Source organism: Musca autumnalis, unplaced genomic scaffold, assembly GCF_047663935.1.
Source record: "Musca autumnalis isolate F117 unplaced genomic scaffold, ASM4766393v1 scaffold_3, whole genome shotgun sequence".
NCBI lineage: Eukaryota > Metazoa > Arthropoda > Insecta > Diptera > Muscidae > Musca > Musca autumnalis.
Window position 1 is genome coordinate 8,943,466 of NW_027411866.1, and position 26,799 is coordinate 8,970,264.

A 26,799-nucleotide genomic window follows, 5' to 3' on the forward strand; every position below is an offset into this window, starting at 1 on the left:
GTTTTGCAGAAAAATCCATGGGTTTAACAATGTGGATGCGGATGAAGATGATGGTAATGTGGGGCGATGATTGATGTTTGAGATGTCAATATTTTATCATGGTTTGGATACGCGTTTTTTGTTCAGTGATGTTGCAGAGTTGTATTTTGTTTACCAATTTGGAGCGTTTTTTGATTGGTTGGCGAATAAAAATAAATAGGATTTTTTATATAAATAAAATATTAAAAATTTCCATTTTCTTATTAAAAAATATACACAACAAGAAATTTTAAACACAGATTTGGTATTTTTTCATTATTTCTCTTTACAACGGACACAACATCGAGAGTGTTTTTTGGGTGTGTAAATAAGGTGTGATAATAGCTTTGTTCCCTTAACTTTAGAGAAAACAGGCGACTGACCAGGTACTGAACTGAAAAAGTCAGCTCAATTGAATATCTTTACAGAAAACAAACTGGCTGAATTGAAGTTTTCTATAGAAAAAATTGGCTGAATTGACTTTTTTAAAAGTTAGGTAAATTGACTCCTTCAAAAGTTAACTGAATTGACTTTTTCTATAGAATAAATTGGCAAAATTTACTTTTTATATGGAAAAACTTTGCTGAATTCAATTTTTCAATAGGAAACGTTTTCATAACTAAATTGCCGAATTGTTTTTTCTCTACAAAAAGGTCTCTTAATGGACATTTCCTATACAAAAAGTTAGCTGAATGTACTTTTTCTATACAAAGAGTTAGCTGAATTGACTTTTTCTGTAAAAAAAACTTAGCTGAATTGACTTTTTCTATTGAAAAAGTTAGCTGAATTGATTTTGTCTATAGTAAAAAGCAGCTGAATTGAATTTGTCTATAAAGAAGTTTGCTGAATTGATATTTTGTATAGAAAAACTTAGCTGAATTGATATTTCCTATACAAAAAGTTTGCTGAATGGACTTTTTCTATACAAAGAGTTAGCTGAATTGACCTTTTGTTTAAAAACACTTAGCTGAACTGAGTTTTATTATAGAAAAAGTAAGCTGAATTGACTTTTTCTATTGAACAAGTTAGAAAAAGTTTGCCGAATTGTTTTTTCTCTAGAAAAAGTTATCTTAATTGAAATTTCCTATACAAAAGTTTGCTGAATGTACTTTTTCTATACAAAGAGTTAGCTGAATTGACTTTTTCTTTAGAAAAACTTAGCTGAATTGACTTTTTCTATTGAAAAAGTTAGCTGAATTGAATTTGCCTAGAAAGAAGTTTGCTGAATGGACATTTTGTATAGAAAAACTTAGCTGAATTGATATTTCATATACAAAGAGTTTGCCGAACGGACTTTTTCTATACAAAGAGTTAGCTGAATTTACTTTTTGTTTAAAAACACTTGGCTGAATTGACTTTTTATATAGAAAAACTAAGCTGAATTGACTTTTTCTATTGAACAAGTTAGATGAATTGACTTTTCTACTAAAAAAGTTTGCTGAATTGAATTTTTCAATAAACAAGTTTGCTGGATTGACTTATTCCATAAAGAAAAGTAATTTGAATTAATAGTTTCTATAGAAAAACTTAGCTGAATTTACTTTTCTATATAAAAAGTTTGCTGAATTGACTTTTTCTACTAAAAAAGTTTGCTGAATTATCTTTTTCATAAACAAGTTTGCTGAATTGACTTTTTCTATAGAGAAAGTTAGTTGAATTTTCAGTTGCTATAGAAAAAGTTTGCAGAATTTACTTTTTCTATGAAAAAAATGTTGAATTGATTTTTTGTACTAATAAAGTTTGCTGAATTGAATTTTTCTATGGAGAAAGTTAGCTGAATTGAGTTTTTCAATAGAAAGAAGTTTGCTGAATTTACTTTTTATATTGGAAAATTTAGCTGAAATGACTTTTTCTATTGAAAAGTTTGCTGAATTGACTTTTTTTAATGAAAAAGTTAGCTGAATTGACTTTTTTGAATTTAAAAAAAGTTTGCTGAATTGACATTGTACAGAAAAATTTAGCTAAATTGAATATTTCTATATAAAAGGTTTGCTGAATTGACATTTCCTACTAAAAAGTTTGCTGAATTGAATTTTTCTATGGAGAAAGTTAGCTGAATTGAGTTTGTCAATAAAAAGAAGTTTGCTGAATTGACTTTTCTACAGAAGACGTTAACGGAATTTACTTTTTATATTGGAAAATTTAGCTGAATTGAATTGAAATTGTAATAAGTAACTAAATTGAATATAAAAAAGTTTGCTGAACTGACATTGTATAGAAAAACTTTGCTGAATTCAATTTTTCTATATAAAAAGTTTGCTGAATTGACATTTCCTACTAAAAAGTTTGCTGAATTGACTCTTTCTATAGAATAAGTTTGCTGAATTGTCTTCTTCCATAAAGGAAAGTAATTTGAATTAACAGTTTTACATAGAAAAGGTGTGTTTAATTGACTTTTTCTCCTAAAAAAGTTTGCTGAATTGACTTTTTCTACAGGATAAGTTAGATGAATTGGCTTTTTCTTTAGAAACACTTAGCTGAATTGAGTTTTTCTATAGAGAAAGTTGACTTAATTAAATTTTTTCCTCCGGAAAAATTGGCTGAAGTGATTTTTACTATTGAAAAAGTCAGCTGAATTCACGTTTTCTATTGAACAAGTTAGCTGAATTCGCTTTTTCTATAGTAAAAAGAGTTTTCTACTAAAAAAGTTTGCTGAATTGAATTTTTCTATATACAAGTTTGCTGATGACTTTTTCCATATAGAAAAGTAATTTGAATTAACAGTTTCTATAAAAAGACTTAGCTGAATTGACTTTTTCTATATAAAAATTTGCTGAATTGACTTTTTCTACCAAAAAAAAGTTTGCTGAATTATCTTTTTCTCTAAACAAGTTTGCTGAATTGACTTTTTCTATAGAGAAAGTTAGTTGAATGTTCAGTTGCTATCGAAAACGTTTGCAGAATTTACTTTTTCAATAAGAAAAATTGTTAAAATGATTTTTTCTGCTAAAAAAGTTTGCTGAATTGAATTTTTCTATGGAGAAGATTAGCTGAATTGAGTTTTTCAATAAAAAGAAGTTTGCTTAATTGACTTTTCTATAGAAGACGTTAACGGAATTTACTTTTTGTATTGGAAAATTTAGCTGAATTGACTTTTTCTGCCGAAAAGTTTGCTGAATTGACTTTTTTAATGAAAAAGTTAGCAGAATTGACTTTTTTTAATTTAAAAAAGTTGGATGAATTGACATTGTACAGAAAAATTTAGCTGAATTGAATATTTCTATATAAAGGGTTTGCTGAATTTACATTTCCTACTAAAAGTTTGCTGAAATGAATTTTTCCATGGAGAAAGTTAGCTGAATTGAGTTTTTCAATAAAAAGAAGTTTGCTGAATTGACTTTTCTATAGAAGACGTTAACGGAATTTACTTTTTACATTGGAAAATTTAGCTGAATTGACTTTTTCTGTTGAAAAGTTTGCTCAATTGACTTTTTTTAATGAAAAAGTTAGCTGAATTGACTTTTTATTGAAAAAAATATTTTTCAAATTTAGCTGAATGGCCTTTTTAGTTGAAAAGTTTGCTGAATTGACTTTTTTATTGAAAAAAGTTAGCTGAATTGACATTTTTATTGAAAAATTTAGCTGAATTTATTTTTTCTATAGGAATAAGTAACTAAATTGAATATAAAAACGTTTGCTGAACTGACATTGTATAGAAAAACTTAGCTGAATTCAATTTTTCTATATAAAAAGTTTGCTGAACTGACATTTCCTACTAAAAAGTTTGCTGAATTGAATTTCGCTATTGAGGAACTTAGCTGAATTGAGTTTTCAATAAAAAACGTTTGCTGTATTGACTTTTCCCACTAAAAAAGTTTGCTGAATTGACTTTTTCTATAGAATACGTTTGCTGAATTGACTTTTCTATAGAAGAAGTTAGCGGAATTGACTTTTTATATTGGAAAATTTAGCTGAATTGACTTTTTCTGTTAAAAAAGATTGCAGAATTGACTTTTTCTATTGAATAAGTTTCCTGAATTGACAATTTCTATAGAAAAAGTTCGCTGAATTGACTACTTCTATTGTAGAAGTTTACTGAATTAAATTTTTCTATTGAAAAAGTTCTCTAAATTTACGTTTTCTATTGAAGAAGATAGCTGAATTGAATTTTAGTACTGAAAAACTATGTGAATGGACATTTTATACTTAATAAGTTTGCTGAATTGACTTTTTCTATAGAGAAAGTTAGTTGAATGTTCAGTTGCTATAGAAAAAGTTTGCAGAATTTAGTTTTTCTATAAGAAAAATTGTTGAGTTAATTTTTCTACAAAAAAAGTTTGCTGAATTGAGTTTTTCTATGGAAAAAGTTAGCTGAATTGAGTTTTTCAATAAAAGGAAGTTTGCTGAATTGACTTTTCTATAGAAGACGTAGAATTTACTTTTTATATTGGAAAATGTATCTGAATTGACTTTTTCTGTTGAAAAGTTTGCTGAATTGACTTTTTTTATTGAAAAAGTTAGCTGAATTACCTTTTTTATTGAAAATGTTAGCTGAATTTATTTTTTCTACAGCAATATGTAGCTAAGTTGAATATAAAAAAGTTTGCTGAATTGACATTGTATAGAAAAAATTAGCGGAATTGAATTTTTCTATATAAAATGTTTGCTAAATTGTCATTTCCTACTAAAAAGTTTGCTGAATTGAATTTTGCTATTGAGGAATTGAGTTTTCAATGAAAAAGTTTGCTGAATTGATTTTTCTCACTAAAAAAGCCTGCTGAATTGACTCTTTCTATTGAATAAGTTTCCTGAATTGACTATTTCTATGATAGAAATTCCCTGAATTGAATTTTTCTACTCAAAAAGTTCTCTGAATTTACGTTTTCTATATAAGAACATAGCTGAATTGATATTTACTACTGAAAAACTGTGATGAATAATTTTTTTTTCTATTTAATAAGTTTGCTGAATTGAATTTTTCTATTGAAAAATTTTGCTGAATTGACTTTTTCTATACAAGAAGTTTGCTGAATTGAATTGTTCTCTAGAAAAACTTAGCTGAATCGACTTTTTTATGTTGGCTGATTTGATTTTTCCGTAGATAAAATTAGCTGAATTGAAAATGGTTAGTGGATTGTTAGCTGAATTTACTTTTTCTGTTGAAAAAGTTTGCTGAATTGGCTTTTTCTATGGAACAAGTTAGGTGAAATGATTATTCTCTACAAAGAGTTAGCAGAATTGAACTTTTCTCTACAAAAACTTAGCTGAATTGACTTTTTGTATAGGAAATAATGGCTGAACTGATTTTTTAGTAAAAAAAATAGGCTTCTTATATTGCAAAATGTGGCTGAATTGACTATTTCTATGACTAAACTTAGCTGAATCGACTTTCTGTATGGAATATATTGGCTGAATTGATTTTTCTGTAGAGAAAATTAGCTGAATTGAGTTTTTATATTGAAATTGTTAACTGAGTTTACTTTTTCTATTGAAAAAGTTAGCTGAATTGACCAAAAAAGTTGGTTGTATAGGCTTTTCTATAGAAGAAACTGTATGAATTGAGTATCACTATAGCAAGAGTTAGCTGAATTGACTTTTCTTTAGAAAAAGTTCGTTGAGTATGACCGTTTCTTTAGAAAAATTTAGACGAAATGGCTTTTCTATAGAAAATGTTAGCTGAATTGACTTTTCAATAGAAAAATTTAGCTGAATTGGCTTTTTCTACGGAAAAAGTTAGATGAATTTAGTTTTTTAATAGAAAAACTTAGCTGAATTGACTTTTTATATACAAAAACGTAGCTGAATTAACTTTTTTTATAGACATAGTTCGCTGCCTTGACCTTTGCTATGGAAAATAGTTAGCTGAATTGAATTTTTTTGTAGAAACAGTTAGCTGAATTTACTTTTTCCATAGAAAATTTAGCTGAATTGACTTTTTCTATAGAAAAAAGATTGCTGAATTGAGTTTTTCCATAAAAAGGTTAGCTGAATTTACATTTTCTATAAAAAAGTTTGCTGAATTAATTTTTCCAGAGAAAAAATCCGCTGAGTAAATATTGGAAAAGTAGCCGAATTAACTGTTTGTATACAAAATTTTATCTAAATTGAATATCCTATATATAGAGTTGACTGAATTAAATATTTCTATAGAAAATGTTAGCTGAAGTACTTTCTCTATGTAGAAAATTCGTTAAATTGAAATTTTTTATAGAACAGTTTCTATATAAAATATTTACTGAATTGAATTGAATTTTCTATAAAAAAGGTTAGCTGAATTGAATGTTCCTATAAAAAGTTTACGGAATTGAGGTTATCTATTGAAAAAGTTCGCTGAATTGACTATTTGTATTAAAAAACTTAGCTAAATTGACTTTTTCTATAGAAAACGTTTGACTTTTTCGTTTGAACAAATTTGCTGAATTGACTTTTTCCTTAGAAAAATTTTCTGAATTGACTTTTTTCTTTTGAAATAGTTTGCTGAATTGACTTCTTCTATAAAAGACGTTAACTGAATTGACTTTTTCAATGGAAAAGTTAGCTGAATTGACTTTTTTATAGAAAAAGTTTGCTGAATTTACTTTTTCTATGGAAAATGTTAGCTGAATTGATTTCTTCTATAAAAACTTCAACTGAATTGACTTTTTCAAAGGAAAAGTTAGCTGAATTGACTTTTTTATAGAAAAAGTTTGCTGAATTGACTATTTCTATGGAAAATGTTAACTGAATTGAATTTTTCTATAGAAAAATTTTGCTGAATTGACTTTTTTATGGAAAATGTTTGCTGAATTGACATTTTCTATAGAAAAAAGTTTGCTGAATTTACTTTTTCTATGGAAAATGTTAGCTGAATTGACTTCTTCTATAAAAAACTTCAACTGAATTGACTTTTTCAAAGGAAAAGTTAGCTGAATTGACTTTTTTATAGAAAAAGTTTGCTGAATTGACTATTTCTATGGAAAATGTTAGCTGAATTGACCTTTTCTATAGAAAAAAGTTTGCTGAATTGATTTTTTTCTATAGGAACAATTAGCTGAATTGAGTTTTCCTCTCTGAAGGAACAAAGCTATTATTTTTTTTTCTTGTGAAAATGCAAGTGAATGAAATGACTTTTCAAATACAAATTAACACAAACTAATGTTACAATGTGTATGTAAATAATTATATACGAGTATGTATGTGTGAATGCTATTAAATACAACAACAGATGAGATGTTCAGTAAACTAATAACACTCAAACAAAAACAATTAAATAACAACCAAAGTTATTTGTGTTACAATAATAAGTAATAAGTATACATTTAATGTCCTCTGTAGAAATAAAAAATCTTATTAAACAATTCTCACAGGGCCTGATGCAACAACACGACCAATACCAAATGATGTTACCGAAAATATTACTCTTGGAATTTCCTATCAGCTTTTTACCGCTGAGCCCGATTGACATCGATATGAGCTTGTCTTGTTTGGAAATTTAAATTGGACATTCAGTGGGTAAGGCGTGTCACCCATGGGAGAAACGATTTGTGAAGATTTGCGCAGGATTTAAAATAAATCCACTAGAAAGAGTGTTGCCAATTTGGTCAAATTTGACCGGATTGTGAATAGAATAAATCCTCATAAAAAAGAAAATAAATGTTTATCACCACCATATATCACTCTCTACATTTCGATGTAAAAGCGCTATTACATCAAAATGTGAAGATAGGTGAAATTAAAAATAAATTCACCTCAACAATTCTAAAAATAGAATATTTATGGTCTGTTCCTTTACTTTTGAAAATAGTAAAACCTGCAAAAATAATGGCTTAGTAGGTTGATTTACGAGTACTTAGGGCTGCCAATAAGCACAATATATTATCCATTATTTAGTAATGGATGTTTTTGCTGAATAGCATTTCTGGTAGTTAGTGGTCTGCACACTCTGAACAGTCCCAAAAATTTATTTTCATACAAAAAAATTTAAAATATTAATTTTTAAAAAATTTCATATTTATAATTTTTTTTAAAATAGAAATAAAAAAATTGTTATTATGATGAGGAGGACATTAAATGCATACACAACAAATCTACTTTCAAATTTTTCTACACAATTCAAATTATCAAACAAATATTCAACTAAAGGTGATTTTTAACATTTATAACTAACTATATATTACGAATATAGACGAAATCGGTTATAAAGAATAACACTTCTAATAATCAACTGAAATAAATAATTTAGGATATTTTACAATATTTTTGATATTTTGAAATATTTCTTATAACCGTTTTCGTCATGCATATAATATTATGGTAGAACTTCAACAGAACTCAACATAATATGTTTTTTTTCGCTAATTTTTGTTTTTGTAACAACAACAATAACAACTGAAATCATAATAAACACAATACAAAACACAAACACTTAACACAAATTATATATTTAATCTAATAATAATATTTATATATAAAAATATATTTATGATCTGAAATAAATGAGAAGGGTAAAATCCACTGTTTTACTATTTTTTTCTAAATTGTTTTTGTTGATTTTGTAATTACTTTTTTACTAATTCATTATCAATTTGTTTCAAGGACTTCTAAAATTGTTGGCAACAACAATTGTTACTCAAACACTAGCTGATACTAGGTATTTGAAAAGAAAAATCAAAAATTGAGATTTTTTAGTAAAATGGGAGGTCAATGTAAAGGTTAAATAAAGTCTCTGATCCCAGGAAAAAGTGACCACCTACATTAACCTTCCACCTTTCAGTTTGCCAATTATTATAAAAAGAAACTGAAATATATTTGAAATTCTATTCTAAACAGGTTTTGCCAATTTTTTGTTTGCTTTTATGGAATTTTCAAGTTTTCAAATTTTTATTTTTATGTACAGTACTTGTTGAAAATATTATGGCCGATGTGTAGAAATAGTTTTGAAATTTTGTCAAAAAAGGAGTCTCATCTAAACTACTTTTGAAAAAAGGTCCTAATATCTAAATTGGTGGGTAGGGGGATAAGGGTATTCGTAGTTGTAGTTGTGATAAATTCTTCTTTTAATTTCGTTATTCTTGCAGAATCACAGAGATCAATTTCTTGAAGTTGAGTTTGGTTATTTTGGTTTCATTATTGCACTGCTGTTCCAACGTCGAGTTTATGTTCCTGGTTCTGCCTGCGTATTGGATTTATATATTCCTAAAAGCGTTGGATCATCTAGCATATCTTTGTGTGTGTTACTTTTTTTGTATAGATAAATGTTATCTGGTGTCTGACGACCATAGCGGTATGCCTTAAATCGAATAACTTCAATAACCAAAAATTTCTATTGGATATTATTTGGTAATTTAAGCTATAGTGTTTTGTAGTGGGATTTTCTTCTTTTGGTTTCTTTTGTCCTTCGGTTATGAGATTGAAGTCTACTGGGAACTTTTGTTTAATATGCTAATGGGATTCGATTTGGAAAAAGAAAGAAAATTCGGAAAAAATCGCGGATATTTTGAGATAAGGTACTTTTTGACAGATTGATTACCTAATCTTTAGATGAATTATCCACAAACGTGGATAATTTATCATTAGATATTTTTTTCCACAAAAGTGAATAATTCATCTTCAGATATTTTATCCACAGACGTGGATAATTCATCTTCAGAGATTTTATCCACAGATGTGGATTATTTATCTTCAGATATTTTATCCACAAACGCTAATAATTTATCTTTAGATACTTTATCCGCAAACGAGTATAATTTATCTTTAGATATTTTATCCACAAATGTGGATAATTTATCTTTAGATATTTTATCCACAAACATGGATAATTTATCTTCAGATATTTTATCCACAACCTGGATAATTTATCTTCAGATATTTTAAACACAAATGTTGATGATTTATCTTCAGATATTTTATCCACTAACGTGGTAAATTTATCTTCTGATTTTTTATCCACAAACGTGGATAATTTATCATTAGATCTTGTTTTCCACCAAAGTGGATAATTTATCTTCAGATATTTTATCCACAGACGTGGATAATTAATCTTCAACTATGCTCCTCATAGGAGTTTAAAGGAATAAATATATATTTTATCCTCAAACGTGGATAATTTATCTTTAGATACATTATCCGCAAACGTGGATAATTTATCTTCAAATATTTTATCCACAAACGTGGATAATTTTTTTTTCAGATATTTAATCCACAAACGTGGATAATTTATCTTTAGATGTTTTATCCGATAACGTGGATAATTTTTCTTCAGATATTTTATCCATAAACGTGGATAATTTATCTGCAAATATTTTATCCACAAACGTGGATAATTTATCTGCAAATATTTTATCCACAAACGTGGATAATTTATCTGCAAATATTTTATCCACAAACGTGGATAATTTATCGTCAGATATTTTATCCGCAAATGTGGATAATTTATCTTCACATATTTTATCCACAAACGTGGATAATTTATATTCAGATATTTAATCCACAAACGTGGATAATTTATCTTCAGATGTTTTATCCACAAACGTGGATAATTTATCTTCAAATATTTTATCAACAAACGTGGATAATTTATCTTTAGATATTTTATCCACAAACATGGATAATTTATCTTTAGATATTTTATGCACAAACGTGGATAATTTATCTTCAGATGTTTTATCCACAAACGTGGATAATTTATCTTCAGATATTCTATCCACAAACGTGGATAATTTATCTTTAGACATTTTATCCACAAACGTGGATAATTTATCTTCAGATATTTTATCCACAAACGTGGATAATTTATCTTCAGATATTTTATCCACAAACGTGGATAATTTTTCTTCAGATATTTTATCCACAAACGTGGATAATTTATCTTCAGATATTTTATCCACAAACGTGGATAATTTATCTTCAGATATTTTATCCACAAACGTGGATAATTTATCTTCAGATATTTTATCCACAAACGTGGATAATTTATCTTCAGATATTTTATCCACAAATATGGATAATTTATCTTCACATATTTTATCCACAAACGTGGATAATATATCTTCAGATATTTTATCTACAAACGTGGATAATTTATCTTCAAATATTTTATCCACAAACAGGATAATTTATCTACAGATGTTCTATTCACATATGTGGATAATTTATCTACGGATATTCTATTTACATATGTGGATAATTTATCTTCATATATTTTAGCCACAAACGCGGATAATTTATCTTCATACATATTTTCCACAAACGTGGATAGTTTATCTTCAGATATTTTATCCTCAAACGTGGGTAATTTATCTTCAGATATTTTAGCCACAAACGCGGATAATTTATCTTCAGATATTTTATCCAATTTTTTTTTTGATAAGATACCTGAAGATAATTTTTCCACATTCTTTCATATAGAAACTGATGATAATTTATCCACATATTGAAATAAAATATCTTAAGATATTTTATCTACAGTTTTGGATAAATATCGGAAGACAATTTATCCACATTTTTTAGTAAAATATCTGAAGATAGTTTATTTACAGTTTTGGATAATATATCGGATAAAAGTTTATCCACATTTTTGAATAAAATGTCTGCAAATGAATATTTCCAAACTTGTGAATCAAATATCTAAAGATAATTTATCCAATTATTTTGATAAAATATATGAAGATAATTTATCCACATTTTTGTATAGAATATTTTAAGATAATTTATTCAAATTTTTGTATAAAATATCTAAAGATAATTTATCTAAATAAAGATAAAGTATCCACGTTACTGGATACAAAAAACTACAGATAAATTATTCACATTTGTAAATAAAATATCTGAAAATAAATTATCCATGGTTATGGATAAATTACCTGAAGATGAGGTATGCACGTTTGTGAAAGTGCTTTTTTAATTATTTATCCACTTTTGGGCACAAATTCCCTTATTTTGCCCTTAGTTCGGTAAAAGTCAAAATCATCGGAAATATTCAATTTTAATGCCCGCCCCCCAGAACCCTGATCCCATTGGCACTGTTAAACAAGAGTTCTTTGGACGTTGTGTAGCCTACAAAGGAATTGTTTTCTGTGGGTGTTTTGCTTTGCGTATTTTCGCATCGGTCATAATGCTTAGGGCTGGTACTGTTTGTTTGAAGAGTTTTTGTTTTACAATATCATTTATGGAATACTTGGGAATGAGAATATCAAGGTTTTTGTTTTTGTTTGTCAAGAAGGGTATACAAAAAAATTACAACAATTCTACAGTCATTAGAAACTACTTTAGTGTTGTTGTTATTGTTATTGGCATTCAACTCATTACTTTGTAATGTATGAATTTGCGAAATTAGGTACTCTAAAGCTAAAATGCTTGAGCATAGCAGCAGTAATACGACGCCCTTTTTCAAACTTGGGCAACTAAACATTATTACAATCGCATGGAATTAACACTAAAGTACAAAATATTGGCAAATAAATTTTGGAAACTAAGTTGTTGATAGATTTAGAAGGTACTTTGAACTGAGTCTTTAGTTTGACGGGGGGATAGTTAACTTCTAAAGATTTGAGTTGTAGTAGTAGTTGTAAATGGGGGGGAGGATAATTAAGTATTAACGAGTAGTACTTAGTTGTAGTTGTTGTAGTAGTAGTAAAAAACAAGTGGATAAAAACCTTCGCTCCAAATCCAACTGATCTGGTTGATCCTCTCACCTGATGGTTGGTCACTTATTTGATTTGTCAATTTATTACGTATTAACTTAAAACAATCGGCAATATTACGTTTCACCCAGTTCTTAAAACGAGCAATACGATTGAAGGCCTCTGCTATTTTATTGGTATCATTGTCGGCAGTCGGTGCTGATAAACTAGATGAACCGAAATTTGACAAAAGCAAAGCTAAGAAAAGATTAAGAACCTACAAAAGAGGTTAGATGGAAAAAGAGAAATTCAATGTCAAAGAAAAGGGGGAAGAAAATCAACGATTAGTAAATGAGTCATCAATACGAAGATAACGGGAATTTCTCTGAAAGAGATTTTCACTCAACAACTTACCACAAGATTGCCGATAACGACGGTGGCCAAGAAGAAGGGTATGCAACTGACATCGCCCACATACATACAGTCCCACATAGACTCAATCCACTCTCCACACAATACACGGAACACAATCATGAAGCTGTGCATGAAATCGGTGAAATTCCATCGCGGTAATTCGTGATCCTTGAAGCGATCCTTGTGGTCTGCAGGCACGGAAAAGAGAACAAGTGATTAATTGATAACAATAAAAATATGTAAAATTTTATAAATAATTCAAAGCTTTAGTAAAAATTTTTAAGCTTTCCTTGCGTTTAAGTTTAGTTTTTTAAGCCACAAACTATTAGCAAAAATTCTAGCGAGAGAAAAAAGATGATAGGTAGATAGTAGTGTTTCGAAAAATATTCTTTAGAGGTGAGTGTTTAAAAATGTTTGGAAAATTCGGAATTGTGGTGTTGTTATAGTTTACAGGTGTTTCTTTGGGTTCGGTGTGGCTGGAGTGTCTAGAACAAAATCCTTGGGTTTTTGTTTTTCTTTTGCTTCTACTTACTTTAGTCAAAACATTAAAACTAGGGTTCTAAGAGTATTTTTTTTGGAAGGTGTAGCGGGTTTGTTTGTGTTAATGTATGGGTGGGCGAGTGTGTGTGTGAATGTAAAAATTTGTATTCCGATTTTTATGGAAAATTTTTCAATTTGAAAAGTTATACTACACCAAAATGAAGGCCAAAACTTAAATAAAAAGGGGGCAAGTGGTGGGTAATATCTTAAAGGAAGGTGTTCGAGAGAAAGCTCTCAAGATCGGGACATTTATGGCCCAATCACAAGCGGTACGTAGGGAATCGGGCTAATGCGTTAAAACAGCAATCACATGAAAATGTCCATGTTTTTATACCCCCTATCATAATATGGAGGGTATATTAAGTTTGTTTTTCCGTTTCCTATATATTCTTAATCAGGGTAAAAATCTGAGTCGATCTAGTCATGTCCGTCTGTTGTAATCACTCTAGCGTCTACAAAAATTGAGGTTGGGTGCTATATTTTTCCTGCCGAGTTACTTTTTTCCCATAGACAGGTCAAGTTCAAAGATGGTCTATATCGGCCCATGTTTTTGTATAGCCCTTATATAACGGTCACTTTTCGATTTTCGGTAATTTAAAGGTTTTAGCCACATTTTTTGACTGAACTACGCGTAATTTTACATTTAAGGTTCCCTGCAGTCACGAAACATCTCCACCAAAATATATCGACATAAGTCCATGTTTCGGTATAGACCTCACATAACGATACCCCGATTTTCTATAATTTGATGTTTTTAGGCACATTTCTTGACTAAACTACCCGTAATTTGACATTGTCGACATAGGCCCATGTTTTGTATAGCTCCCATATAACGGTACTTCCCGATTTGCGGGATTATGGGGGTTTTAGCCACATTTTTTGATTGAACTACCCATAATTTAACCTTTGAGGTTCACGAAAGTTCTTCGCCAACAATTGTAACATAGGTCCATGTTTCGCTCATATAACGGTACCTCCGAATTTGCGGTATTTTGAGGGTTTCAGCCAAATTTTTTGACTGAACTATCCGTAATTTGACATTTCAGGTTCCCTGCAGTCACGAAACTTCTTCACCAAAAATTTTAAAATTAGGTCCATGTTTTGATGTAGCCCTTATATAACGGTACTCCTATGCTGGCGTTCTTGATCGCAAAGCCAAGGGAAGTAGCACCAGTACTGAGAAGGCGTCCACCTCCTCGGGAAAAGCTGCTACCAAGGCCCGTGATCAAGGACGTAGGAAACCCTATGCCAAAACGGCCACAGTGGCAACCGATGACGATCTCCTAGTTGCAATCATCGACAGAGCTGACCCCTTCGGGAAAATCAGCGAAAGTCACTGGTGGTTCTTTGAGACTCGTCTTCGTAGAGCCATTGTGTCCACTGAGGTAGATCAGGGTGACCGTCAGTTTGGCGGTGCCTTTAAACTTTAATGCCTTTAACGACCTTTGGAAGGGGGTAAAACGTTGCCGCGGTTTCTGTAGCGGAGATTCCATCAAGGATGGTATTCCCAGCATGGGTTCCCCCACCGCCCGTGGACAAGGAACTTCTGCTGAGGATGCTGGAGCTCCAGAACCCTTACTAAGGACTGGACTATAATAAGTCTAACCCCTTGTAAGGAAAATGGAGGGATAGACGTTAAGATGGCGGTAGACTCCTCAGGAGAGGAGTACTTCAAGGTTCATGAGGGAAAACTGAATTTTGGTTCAGGATGGGTTCGGTTCCGACTGAATCCACCTCGCGAAAATCAGTAGGAGTAGGTAGGCGGCAGGTGCTACGCATTTCGCAGATTAATCTGCATCTGTAAAGCAGCTGCCGCCGAACTACTACTGTCCCTCACGAACTCAGAGGTGCACATTGTTCTATTCCAGGAACCTTATATATACAAAAATTAGGTCTCTGGACTGAACAATGCCAACTTCGTGGTCTTCGCATCGTCCGAGGGGGACAATGTGAGGACCTGTGTAGTAGGTAGGAAGAACCTTAATTTAATCTTTCTATCTAATTATACCAATGGAGACATGTGCACGGTGCGACTGGAGAACGGCAGAGAGAAGCCCACTCTCCTGTCCTCAATCTACATGCCATATGAGGACCCTGATCCACCAAATCAGGGGGTACACATGCTGCTAAAGGAGAACCTGGGCATTTGTAACGTAATCCTTGGATGTGACGCCAACGCCCACCATTTCCATTGGGGCAGTAAGGATACAAACACTAGAGGTGAGTCAATTTTCAACTTTATACTATCTTATAATCTAAGAATATGTAATAAAGGAAATGGCCCTACCTTTAAAATTAGGGACAGGGAGGTCATTGACCTAACTCTATCAAATTTAGATGATTCTGTCGTCAAGAACTGGAGAGTATCCAACAAATGCTCCTTTTCGGAAAATATGAGGATATTCTTCGAAATCTCTTTAGACGGAGTCCGCCAAAATCCTTATAGGAACCTGAGAAGGACGGACTGGGGCAGGTTCTCTGATCTGACGAACCATCAACTGACACTCACTGGAAGGATGGTAACAGTTGCTGAGCTTAACAGTAAAGTGTCCAACCTAACAGAAACCCTTCTTCACTGCCATAAGGATGCCTGTCCATTAACTAATCCCAACCGGTGTGGTGGAACAAGGACCTTGGCGAACTGCGGAAAAACACCAAAAAGCTATATAACAGGGCGCATGGGACGAAACTTGACAGTGACTGGGAATCGTATAAAGCGAGTTTCAACAAATACAAAGTGAAATCAAGCGCGCCAAAAAGAAGTCATGGGTTTGTTTCTGTGAGTCTGTAGAAGGAGTAAACGACGCTGCCAGGTTCCGCAAGATACTCTCCAAGGACCCCAAATCCATTGACAGTATCAAAAAACCGGACGGCACGTGGACAGACTCAGGTCTTGAGACTCTAAACCTTCTTGCTGAGATCCACTTCCCTGATTGCACGGACGCCAGTAACCTTCACACTGAATGTGACAACTTCCAAGTCCAACAGTCAGTGGGCAAGTGTCTCATCGATAAGGTTGTAAGCAGAAATAAGATAAAGTGGGCAGTTAGTACAATCAAACCCTATAAGTCACCTGGTCCAGATGGAATAATTCCGGCGATGCTTCAGTTTGCCGCACCGCAGATATATCTAATTCTGGAGGAGATCTTTAGGGCCTGTTTGTTTCTTTCTTGCGTACCAGATCTGAGGTAAAGGTAACTTACATCCCCAAAGCGGGGAAAGCCAGACACTCTGCACCGAAAGACTACAGACATATAAGCTTATCCTCCTTTCTCCTCAAGAGACTCGAAGGACTGATCGATCTGGAGATTAGGAGCTTTGCAGACACTGCCTCGCTGAGCAACTCGCAGCATGCTTATATCAAAGGTAAATCTGTGGAAACCGCTCTTCATGAGGTCGTGGGTCTTATTGAGAGAAACATGGAGAATTCAAACTTTATCTTGGCGGCTTTCCTGGATATAGAAGGAGCTTTTAACAATGTAAAACTTGAGTCCATTCATCTCTCGCTTAGAGCGGTCAACACACCGGAAACCCTGATATGCTGGATAAATAGGATGCTGGAAAGCAGGATCATTAATTCCAGTACTAGGGAGTTGGCGATAAGGAAAACAGTAACTAGCGGTACCCCCCAGGGAGGGGTACTCTCACCGCTGCTGCGTCTACTTTTGATAAACAGTATTTTGGCGGAATTCGACAGTCAGGGCATCAAGGTTGTCGCATACTCGGATGATGTGGTTATATTGATAACTGGCAAATTCTTGTGCACAATATCGGAGCTTATGCAAAGAGCCTTATCAAAGCTGTCCCGTTGGGCCACCGCAAATGGCCTTGGTGTAAATCCAACAAAGACAGAACTGGTATTGTTCACCAGAAAGCGTAAGCTCGGTGACTTCGTGCCACCAACATTGGATGGAGTGCCATTACATCTATCTCCTAAGGCCAAACACCTAGGTACAATCTTGGATTCACAATTGAGATGGAAGAGGAACGTTGAGGAACGGACGAAGGAGGTATGATTGCACTCTATTCATGTAAGAATTCGATTGGGAAAAGCTGGGGATTAAATCCAGCTATTATTAGAGTTGGGCAATCTAGTTCCCGGAGCGGATCGATCTTTCTAGTTCCTTTTTCCCAAAAGGAACTAGTTCCTTAATATAGTTTCAAATAGTTCCGAGACCGATATAGTTCAACGAATCTTTCTCTTTCATCGTTCTTTTCGTTCCAAATAGTTCCGAGACCGATATAGTTCAACGAATCTTTCTCCTTCATACTTCTTTTCGTTCCGAGACCTAAATAATCCACCGAATCTCTCTCTTTCATTGTTCTTTTTGTTTCTGTCGTTCCAAATATTCCCAAGACCGAAATGTTTAATCGTTTTGTGGATGAATTGACATAAAAATAAATAATTTACAGCGAATAAACAGCAAGGAAGAAGGATCGATGTATGCGTTAAATTATAGGAACGAGAAGAGCGAAATGAACTAAAGGAACTATATAAACGCAAGAGCTGGATATAGTTCCAAAAGTTCCTTGTCCGGAATAGTTCCTTGGAACTAGTTCGTTCCGGAACTACACAACTCTAGCTATTATACACTGGCTGTATAATACTGTTGTGAGACCCATCTTATCCTACGAATGCCTTGTCTGGTGGCACGCGCTTCGACATAAATCGAACTCCGGCAACATAGACAAGGTGCAGAGGGCAGCCTCGATCCTGATAACTGGAGCTTTTGGAAGTACACCGCAAGCAGCTCTAAATGCGATGTTGAACCTCTTGCCCATGAGACTCAGCATCAAAGGTCAAGCACCACGTAGTGCCCTAAGGCTACATGAATTGAATCGTTGGCGTGACAGCACCTATGGACATGCATGCATTCTTCGGGAGCTAGGACCAAACCTTAGCTTAAATCAGAAGGGAAATTCAGCGACTATTTATCTCCAGTCCAAAGATTTGAAGATATTGAGTTCGTTATCCCTAGTAGAGATGACTGGATCCATAGTAACCCTCCTCTGGACGGTCAGGCTTTCTACACAGACGGCTGGGACCATCACCAAATAAAACCAACCTCCTTTCTTTATTACATTTTAACCTTTAATAATCCATTTATTATTACTTTCCCAAGTCCACCCCCTTTTTTCTTTATTTTCTTTTGTTTCTCTTCTTTTGTCTTTTCAGGCACTTCTGAACTTCTTTATTTGATTTATGGACCGAATGGTCTCCGAGTGGCGTAGTCAACATATTGGCTACACATCCCCAAACCTAACCTAACCTATATAACGGTACCCTTGATTTTCGGTATTTTGAGGGTTTTAGCTAAATTTTTTGACTGAACTACCTGTAATTTGACATTTAAGTTTCCCAGTGGTCACAAGACTTCTCCATAAAAATTTTCAAGATGTATTAACTTTTTGGTATGGCCCTATAAAACTGTACCACAGATGTCAGGTTTTTTTATTTTTTATCTATCTATACTTATAAAAGAGTTCAGTAATGATGACTCACTGACTCACTGACTGACTGACTGACTGATAATCAACGCCCAGACTAAACGGCTAAAGCTAGAATCTTGAAATTTTGGGTGAGGGTCACTCTTGGTCCGAAGGTGTCGGATAAGGCTGGATTTTTGGAAATTCGAACTAGAACTGTACTAAAAGTACTAAAAGGTACTAAATATGGTACCCTTTGTATTAGGCAAACGCGTAGAGCTAGAATTCTGAAATTTGGAATGAGGTTCACTGATGGAGAGTTAGAAAGGTGTACCAAATGGTATTTGGAAATTCGAACTATAAGTGTACGAAAAGTACTAAAAGTTACTAAATTTAGTACTATTTGGTATTACGTGAACGGATAGATCTAAAATCTTGAAATTTGGAATGAAAATCAAGGTTTAGAAGATGAGTTGATATAAGGAGGTGGTTTTGAAAATGTGTACTCATGTGTACGAATAGTATTAAATGGTACTAAATTTGGTACAATTTGAATTTGGGCGAACCGATAAAGTTGGAATTCTGAAATTTGGAATTACTATTACTGTTGGAGAGTAGGTTTGAGATATGGAGGTAGTTTTCGAAATTCGTACATATGGGTACGAAAGGTACTAAATAGTACCAAATAAGGTACAATTTGGATTTGGGGGAACGGATGGAGCTGGAATCCTGAAATTTGGAATTAGGATTACAGTCGGGGTGTAGGATAGAGGTATTTTGGAAATTCGTACTTTTGGGTACGAAAAGTACTAAATGGTACCAAATTTGGTACAATATGAATTTAAGTGATCGGATAGAGATGGAATAGTGAAATTTGGAATTAAGATTACTATTGGAGTGTGGGATTGGGATACTTTTGGAAATTCGTACTTATGGCAACGAAAAGTACTAAATGGTACCAAATTTGGTACAATTTGGATTTGGGTGATCAGATACATTTGGAATCCTGAAATTCGAAATTAAGATTGCTTTTGGAGTGCTGGATAGAGGTAGGTTTGGAAATTCGGACCTATGGGAACAAAAAGTACTAAATGGTACTAAATTTGGTACAATTTGGATTACGGTAATCTGATGCAGCTGTAATTCTGAAATTTGGAATTAAGATTACTGTTGGCGTGTAGGATTGAGGTAGTTGTGGATATTCGTACTCTTGGCTACGAATAGTACTAAATAGTACCAAATTTGGTACAATTTGGATTTGGGTGAACATATATAGCTGAAATTCCGAGATTTGGAATAAGGAGTACTATTGGAGTGTAGGATTGATAAAGTTTTGGAAATTTGTAGTTATGGGTAGGAAAAGTACTAAATAGTACTACATTTGGTACAATTTGGATTTCAGTGATAGGATACATTTGGAATCGTGAAATTCGGAATTAAAATTGATATTGGAGTGTTGATAGAGGTAGGTTTAGAAATTCGTACTATGGATACGAATAGTACTAAATGGTACCAAATTTGGATTTGAGTTATCGGATGTATCTGGAATTCTGAAATTCGGAATTAAGCTTATTGTTTGAACATAGCACTGAGGTAGCTTTGAAAATTTGTACTTATGGGTACGAAAAGTACTAAATGGTACTAAATTTGGTACAATTTGGATTTCGGTGATCTGATGTAGCTTCCATCCTCAAGTTTGGAATTAAAATACCTGTTGAATTGTAGGATTGATAAAATTTTGGAAATTTTTAGTTATGGGTAGGAAAAGTACTAAATAGTACTAAATTTGGTACAATTTGGATTTGAGCGAACGGATAGAGTTGGAATCAAGAAATTTGGAATTAAGATTACTGTTGGAGTGTAGGATTGAGATATGGAAGTAGTTTTTGAATTTCGTACTTATGAGTACGAAAAGTACTAAATTTTGTACAATTTGGATTAGAGCGAAAGGCTAGAGCTGGAATCTTGACGTTTGGAATTAAGATTACTGTTGGGGTGTAGGATTGAAGAAGTTTTGGAAATTCGTACTTATATGTACAAAAACTATTAAACGGTACTAAATTTGGTACAACTTGGATTTGAGCGAACGGGTAGAGCTAGAATCAAGAAATTTGGAATTAATATTACTGTTGGAGTGTAGGATTGAGATATGGAAGTAGTTTTGGAAATTCGTACTTATGAGTACGAAAAGTACTAAATTTGGTTCAATTTGGATTTGAGCGAACGGCTAGAGCTGGAATCTTTAAGTTTGGAATTAAGATTACTGTTGGGGTGTAGGATTGATAAAGTTTTGGTAATTCGTACTTATATGTACGAAAAGTACTAAACGGTACTATATTTGGTACAACTTGGATTTGAGCTAACGATTAGAGCTAGAATCTTGAATTTTGGAGTTAATATTACTGTTGGGGTTAGTTTTGGAAATGTGTACTTAGTTTTGGAAATGCGTACTTAGTTTTGGAAATGCGTACTTATGCTTACAAAAAGTACTACATTTTGTACAATTAGGATTTGGGTGAAATTATAGCGCTCGAATCCTAATTTGTGGAATTAGGTCCCCATGTATGGTACAATTTTGTATTGGATGAACGGATAGATCTGGATTCATTAGATTTGGAATTAAGATTACTGTTACCATTTGCTTATAACGTCCGATTTAAGAAATATGTGCCATAAATATACGAAAAGTTGTAAATAAGGATTTGGTACAATTTGTTATTGTGTAAAGGGTGCTGGAAATGAGGATGGCGGTTGTTGGGTTAGGCCGTATTTGCGCTGAGAACCTCAATTAAACTATTTCAAAAAATGTGGATTGCTCTTGATGTGTAGGCGTGACGAAAATCGAACAAAAGTGGTACGTATTAGTACACAAAATGTTTCCACCATTCTATATTATATATTGTTTATTTGTTTTGTATATTTAACGCATACGAAGTAGCGGGCACTTTGCTAGTATCTATATATCAAGCTAGGCCTTCGAATGCCCTTAGAAGATTTCTATTGCCAATAGAATGACTTTAAAGGACTACTATCACCAATATAATGTCCTTAGAGGGCTTCTATCGCCAATAAAATGATTTCAAAGTCATATGTATATCGCCAGAATAAGTTCTTCAAAGGGCTTCGGACAGCAATAGAAATCCCTTAATGACCTTCTATCGAAAATGGCATTATTTGAAAGGGCTTCTATCGCCAATACAATGCCCTTACATGGTTTCTATCGTCAATGAAATGCCCCAAAAAAGCTTCGATCGTCAATATAATGCCCTGAATGGGCTTCTGTCACAAATATAATGCTCTGGCAGGGCTTTTGTCGCCCATAGAGTGCCCTTAACGGGCATTATCGAAATTTGTGGCCATTGGCCCACGTTGCGGTTTAGCCTCCATATAACAGTACCGCCTGATTTTACCTTACCGAATTAGCTAAAATTGGGTATTTGGGGTTCCCACTGCTCAAAAAAAAAAAAAAAAATAAAACAAAAAAGTCCACATAAAATTGTGGAAATTAATTATTCCCTAAAAGTTTAGAGTATTTCATGGAGGAGGGTACAACAAATTTGGCCCGGCCGAACTTAATGCTCTCTTATTTGTTCTTGAATATTTTTTTATGTGGATGTTGTAACGCGACACCTAACGGACCGATTCTGGTTGGCCCTTTAAAATTTATTCAAGGTTCGATTAATGCATCGTTCGGCACACAACAACAAACATTTGAGCATACACTGTTGTCATTGTGTGAGTGTATGCTTTTTCAATGAATTAAATTGTGTGAGTGGTGAGAGAAACTCTCTTTGCTTGCTCGAGTAAAGGAGACGCCGATTGCTGGATTAATGTTAATTTATTGTAACGATAGTGACATTTTTTTTTTCTTGTTGGTGCAGTATACCTTTCAGGTTTCTTTTTATTTTGTTTGTTTTATTTTCGTGCCCTGAGAGGGACGTAGATCAAATACAGATGAGGAACTTAATGAGATGAAACTATAAATTAGCAAAGGTTTTTGTAGACAAATAACACAACACTGAATTTAAAAAAAAAGAAAACGAAAATGTTTAATGTGGTCCAGGAAATCAGGTCGGAACCTAATTTTCCTCCTCTCACTCTATGAACGATTCCAATTCCTTTTGCATTTTGCAATACTTACCAATGTAATTCTTTCCGAAAAGTTGCATTCCCATTACGGCAAAGATGAAGATGATAATGCAAAGTACAAATGTTAGATTACCCAATGCACCCATTGTCCGGCCCATAATCGAAATGAGTAAATTCAGGGTGGGCCATGATTTTGCCAATTTGAATACACGAAGCTGTTGTTGGTTTTTTTGGCCCAAGTTGTGATTCAAATAATGCGTTTGGGAATTTAGATGATTTTGTTTTCGGGCAATGTGGGAATCGAATGGAGGAATGGTGTTGAAAATTTTTTTTTGGTATAAAAAAATTTTATTGCATTGTTGTTTTTTTGGTTATAAAAGCCGGGCAAAGCATAGGAAAAGTTGTACATAAAAATATATGAAAAAAGAAATACATTTAATTAAAAATTTTGGTTAATTACAACAACTTTTTGTTTGGGATTTTGGAGTCCTTTTGGAAATTTTGTTTCAAAAATCAGAATAGACATGGCTTTGTTTGCCATGCCTTGACAAATCTTCTTTACAAAAGGTAACAAGGTTTCCTTAATGTGTTTCCTGGGGGGAGGGAACCTTGTTTTCCTTCTTTCCAGCTAAATTACAATTACGAGGTTATGTTTATGCTATTTGAGGTTAGGTTTGATTGAATTTTTAAAAATTTACCAAATTCAATTGTTTAAATTTTAATAAAAAACATATGTACGTGCCAAAAAGCTTAGTCTTAGTCATAAAAATATGTGTCTCAAATTTCAAGAATGTGTTTTGTTTTTAATCAAAAAGAGTTTCAAAAAAGTAGGCATTTAAGGAAAAAACGGGTGGCTAAAAGTATTGTTGTTGTTATTTTTTGCTTATGCTGATGCCTTATTCCTTAATACCTGTGTAATTTTTGCCAAACAATTGCATGCCCATGACGGCGAATATGAAGATTATAATACACAAGACGAAGGTCAAGTTGCCTAAGGCGCCCACTGTGCGACCCATAATGGATATCAGTAAATTAAGGGTGGGCCATGATTTGGCCAATTTGAAAACACGTAGCTGGAAGTTTAGGTGATTTGTTTTAATAAAGTTCAAAAAGAAGAAATTATTCTGATTTTTTTGTTCTGTTTTAAAGTTTAAAACCTGTACTTCAAAAAACAGTCCTTTAAGAAAAAGTTAAGGGGGAAACGAAAAATAAATATCGGAACCATTAAAACAACTTACCAAACGAAAACTTCTTAACACAGACAAGCCTTGGACACCTTCCAGGCCCAATTCCAGCAATGACAAGGCCACAATTATAAAATCGAAAATGTTCCAGCCCTCTTGGAAATAGTATTTCGGGCTCATGGCCATTAGTTTCATGCTGGCCTCAATGGCAAAGGTGGCGGTGAAGAACTAGAAGATAAATTCAAATTAATACAAATCCATATTTTGTTTGGGATTTTCTTCCTCCTCCTCCTCCCATTCATACTTACATAATTACCACTTTTCAACACCCTCTCCAATTCCGGATTCATGTCGTGATGATCCATGGCCATAAACATTGTATTGACCACAATACACAGGGTAATGAACAGCTCCACAAATGGATCGAATACAATAAAGGATACCCATTCCTGAAATTTTAACCACACCCAACAACAGTCCCATACACAAAAGATTTCGATGCCTTTTAGTATATATTCGAGGGCTATGTCCTTAATTGTGGGACCATCTTCGTCATCGTCCTCTGTGGGAAAATAGTAAACGGAGACTGAATCGTACAATTTGGCATTAGTTGATTTTGACATACTTTGACTCTGCCAGTTTTTGTTGTGTTTTTGATCGATTTTCTAATTTTAATTCAAGTTTCTCTTTTTATGCAAACATCGAAAATTAAGTTCAAATTTATTTGTTTCTATTTATTTTTTTTTTTTAACAAACACAAGAGTTTTAGAAAAGAGAGAGCGAGGCAAAACACATTGATTGAAATAATAAGATTTGTTTAACAAGAGATGTTTGGGTCTCTTGGTTTGTTTTTACGGGGGGGTTTCTCTTTGACGGGGCAATACACTCGAGCGCAAAACACATTTCACATAAAGTTTGATTTTTTAAGGTGGCCAGTTGGGTGACATTGACAATTTTGATTATAATTTCTAACAACAAAACTATGGCTCAATACACACAACTTTTTGCTTACTAAGCAGCATAACTACCACAAATATAAAAAAAAAAACAGAAAAGAGATAACTACAATAAGAGATTCCTTTGAAAGGACGAAATGACAAACATTTGAGTTTTTACTGTTTTTATTATTTCTAACTATTACATTTTATAGAAATTAATTAAGAGAGCTGGCGATGTAGAAGGTAGAATCAAGGACAGCTCAACACTGCAATTATAACTTTAACTAAGTATTTCAACTGATCTACGTTCTATGGTCTTCGTTTAAATATTCAAGAATTTCCTAACCTCAGCATTTCATATAAATATGCATCAGTATGGTTATATTTATACTACGCCTACATTTATAACAACTGCATCTTGATTTATTTTACTTGAAATCTGTGAAAATAACAGTCAAATCTGTAAAAAACTGCGTTTTAGAGTGCGTATAAAATTTATACATTTAGTATTATAATTATACATTGAAGCAATCCATATTTCAATAATTACACTTTCATGCCCTCTACAATTCAATAGTAACAATTTTCATAGTTTTATACCTTTGTCATTGTGAGTTTGTAAATATTCTAATTTCCCATTGTGATTGATTCATTGTATTTTAAAGTCAACTGACAGAATGCAACTGTGTAAATAATTTATTCTACTACTCTTGTAAAACAACACATTTATGTCCATTACTACTTTCGATATACCATTTTATGCGACTGTAAACCAGCCAAGATCACCCATATACGTTAACGTGACTGCAACAACAAAATATGTTCTCTTTATTCTCATCTGTCGTGGTTTAACAAAGGAAAGACTCGTACAGAGAGACAAATGCACAAAATATTCTGAGCACCACCGCTGTAAACTATTACTAATAATTTTACGCCCTACTATTTCTTCTCACGATTAGTACTTAAGCTATAAGAAAATTCAATAAAATCGCTCAGTTTGTGATCTACAATCTAAAGCGTTACATAACCATCAGATAAGATCACAAAGGGTGATCTCCATTCTAACACGTTGTGTAACTATAAGATAAGAGCACAATGAGACAATTTGTCCTGACCGCATGTTCAGAATTTTTTAAAGAAATCTTCACGAAATTTCTAAATCTCCGACAGACATGTTATATTTATTACGAGTGTTTTAGTTTTTTCGAACCTTTTATTGTTAATCAAAAGAAGAAGTGTTGTTTTCACTTCTTCTTTTGATTATTATATTTACCTCGCATTTAGTTCGACATATCGTCTGCTACGCATGAAAAGGTCGTAAGCGTTTTTGTTACAGAATGATAGTGCAAGTCAAAACACGTCGTATTATATAAAGAAAATGGTATTATGTCGCGTTTTTATATGTTTTGCCGCTGTCGGAAAAGGTCGTTAGTCCACAAAATGTGGAGATTTGAGTACGCAAAGGTCCTAAGTCTACAGGAAAAGTTATATTTTGAATGCATACTACAGCTAATGTAGTTCAGATATAATGATAAACGTCATCCATTGTTCAAAATACTTTGAACAGTTTTTCACATTTTCCATTGATTTGATAATGGAAGTTGTTTGAGATAAGAGTTGAAGATCCCACATGCAGTGCTAGCTGGGATC

The 26,799-nt window shown here is 32.8% G+C and overlaps 1 protein-coding gene across 50 annotated transcripts in view; it reads right to left on the reverse strand.

The window, feature by feature from the left end:
* para (sodium voltage-gated channel paralytic) overlaps positions 1-26,799 on the reverse strand; it is a 329,221-nt gene that overhangs the window by 81,188 nt on the left and 221,234 nt on the right. For 25 of the 50 annotated variants that reach the window (XM_073974066.1, XM_073974064.1, XM_073974059.1 and 22 more), the window contains 5 exons: positions 24,520-24,797; positions 24,266-24,439; positions 23,080-23,242; positions 12,972-13,159; positions 12,630-12,834 (listed from right to left, as the gene is read on the reverse strand). In XM_073974066.1, the coding sequence (XP_073830167.1) occupies positions 12,630-12,834; positions 12,972-13,159; positions 23,080-23,242; positions 24,266-24,439; positions 24,520-24,797 (1,008 nt within the window). Of the gene's footprint in view, positions 1-12,629; positions 12,835-12,971; positions 13,160-23,079; positions 23,243-23,937; positions 24,101-24,265; positions 24,440-24,519; positions 24,798-26,799 lie in introns of all 50 variants that reach the window. The other 25 variants (XM_073974080.1, XM_073974083.1, XM_073974079.1 and 22 more) reach the window with 3 other exon arrangements.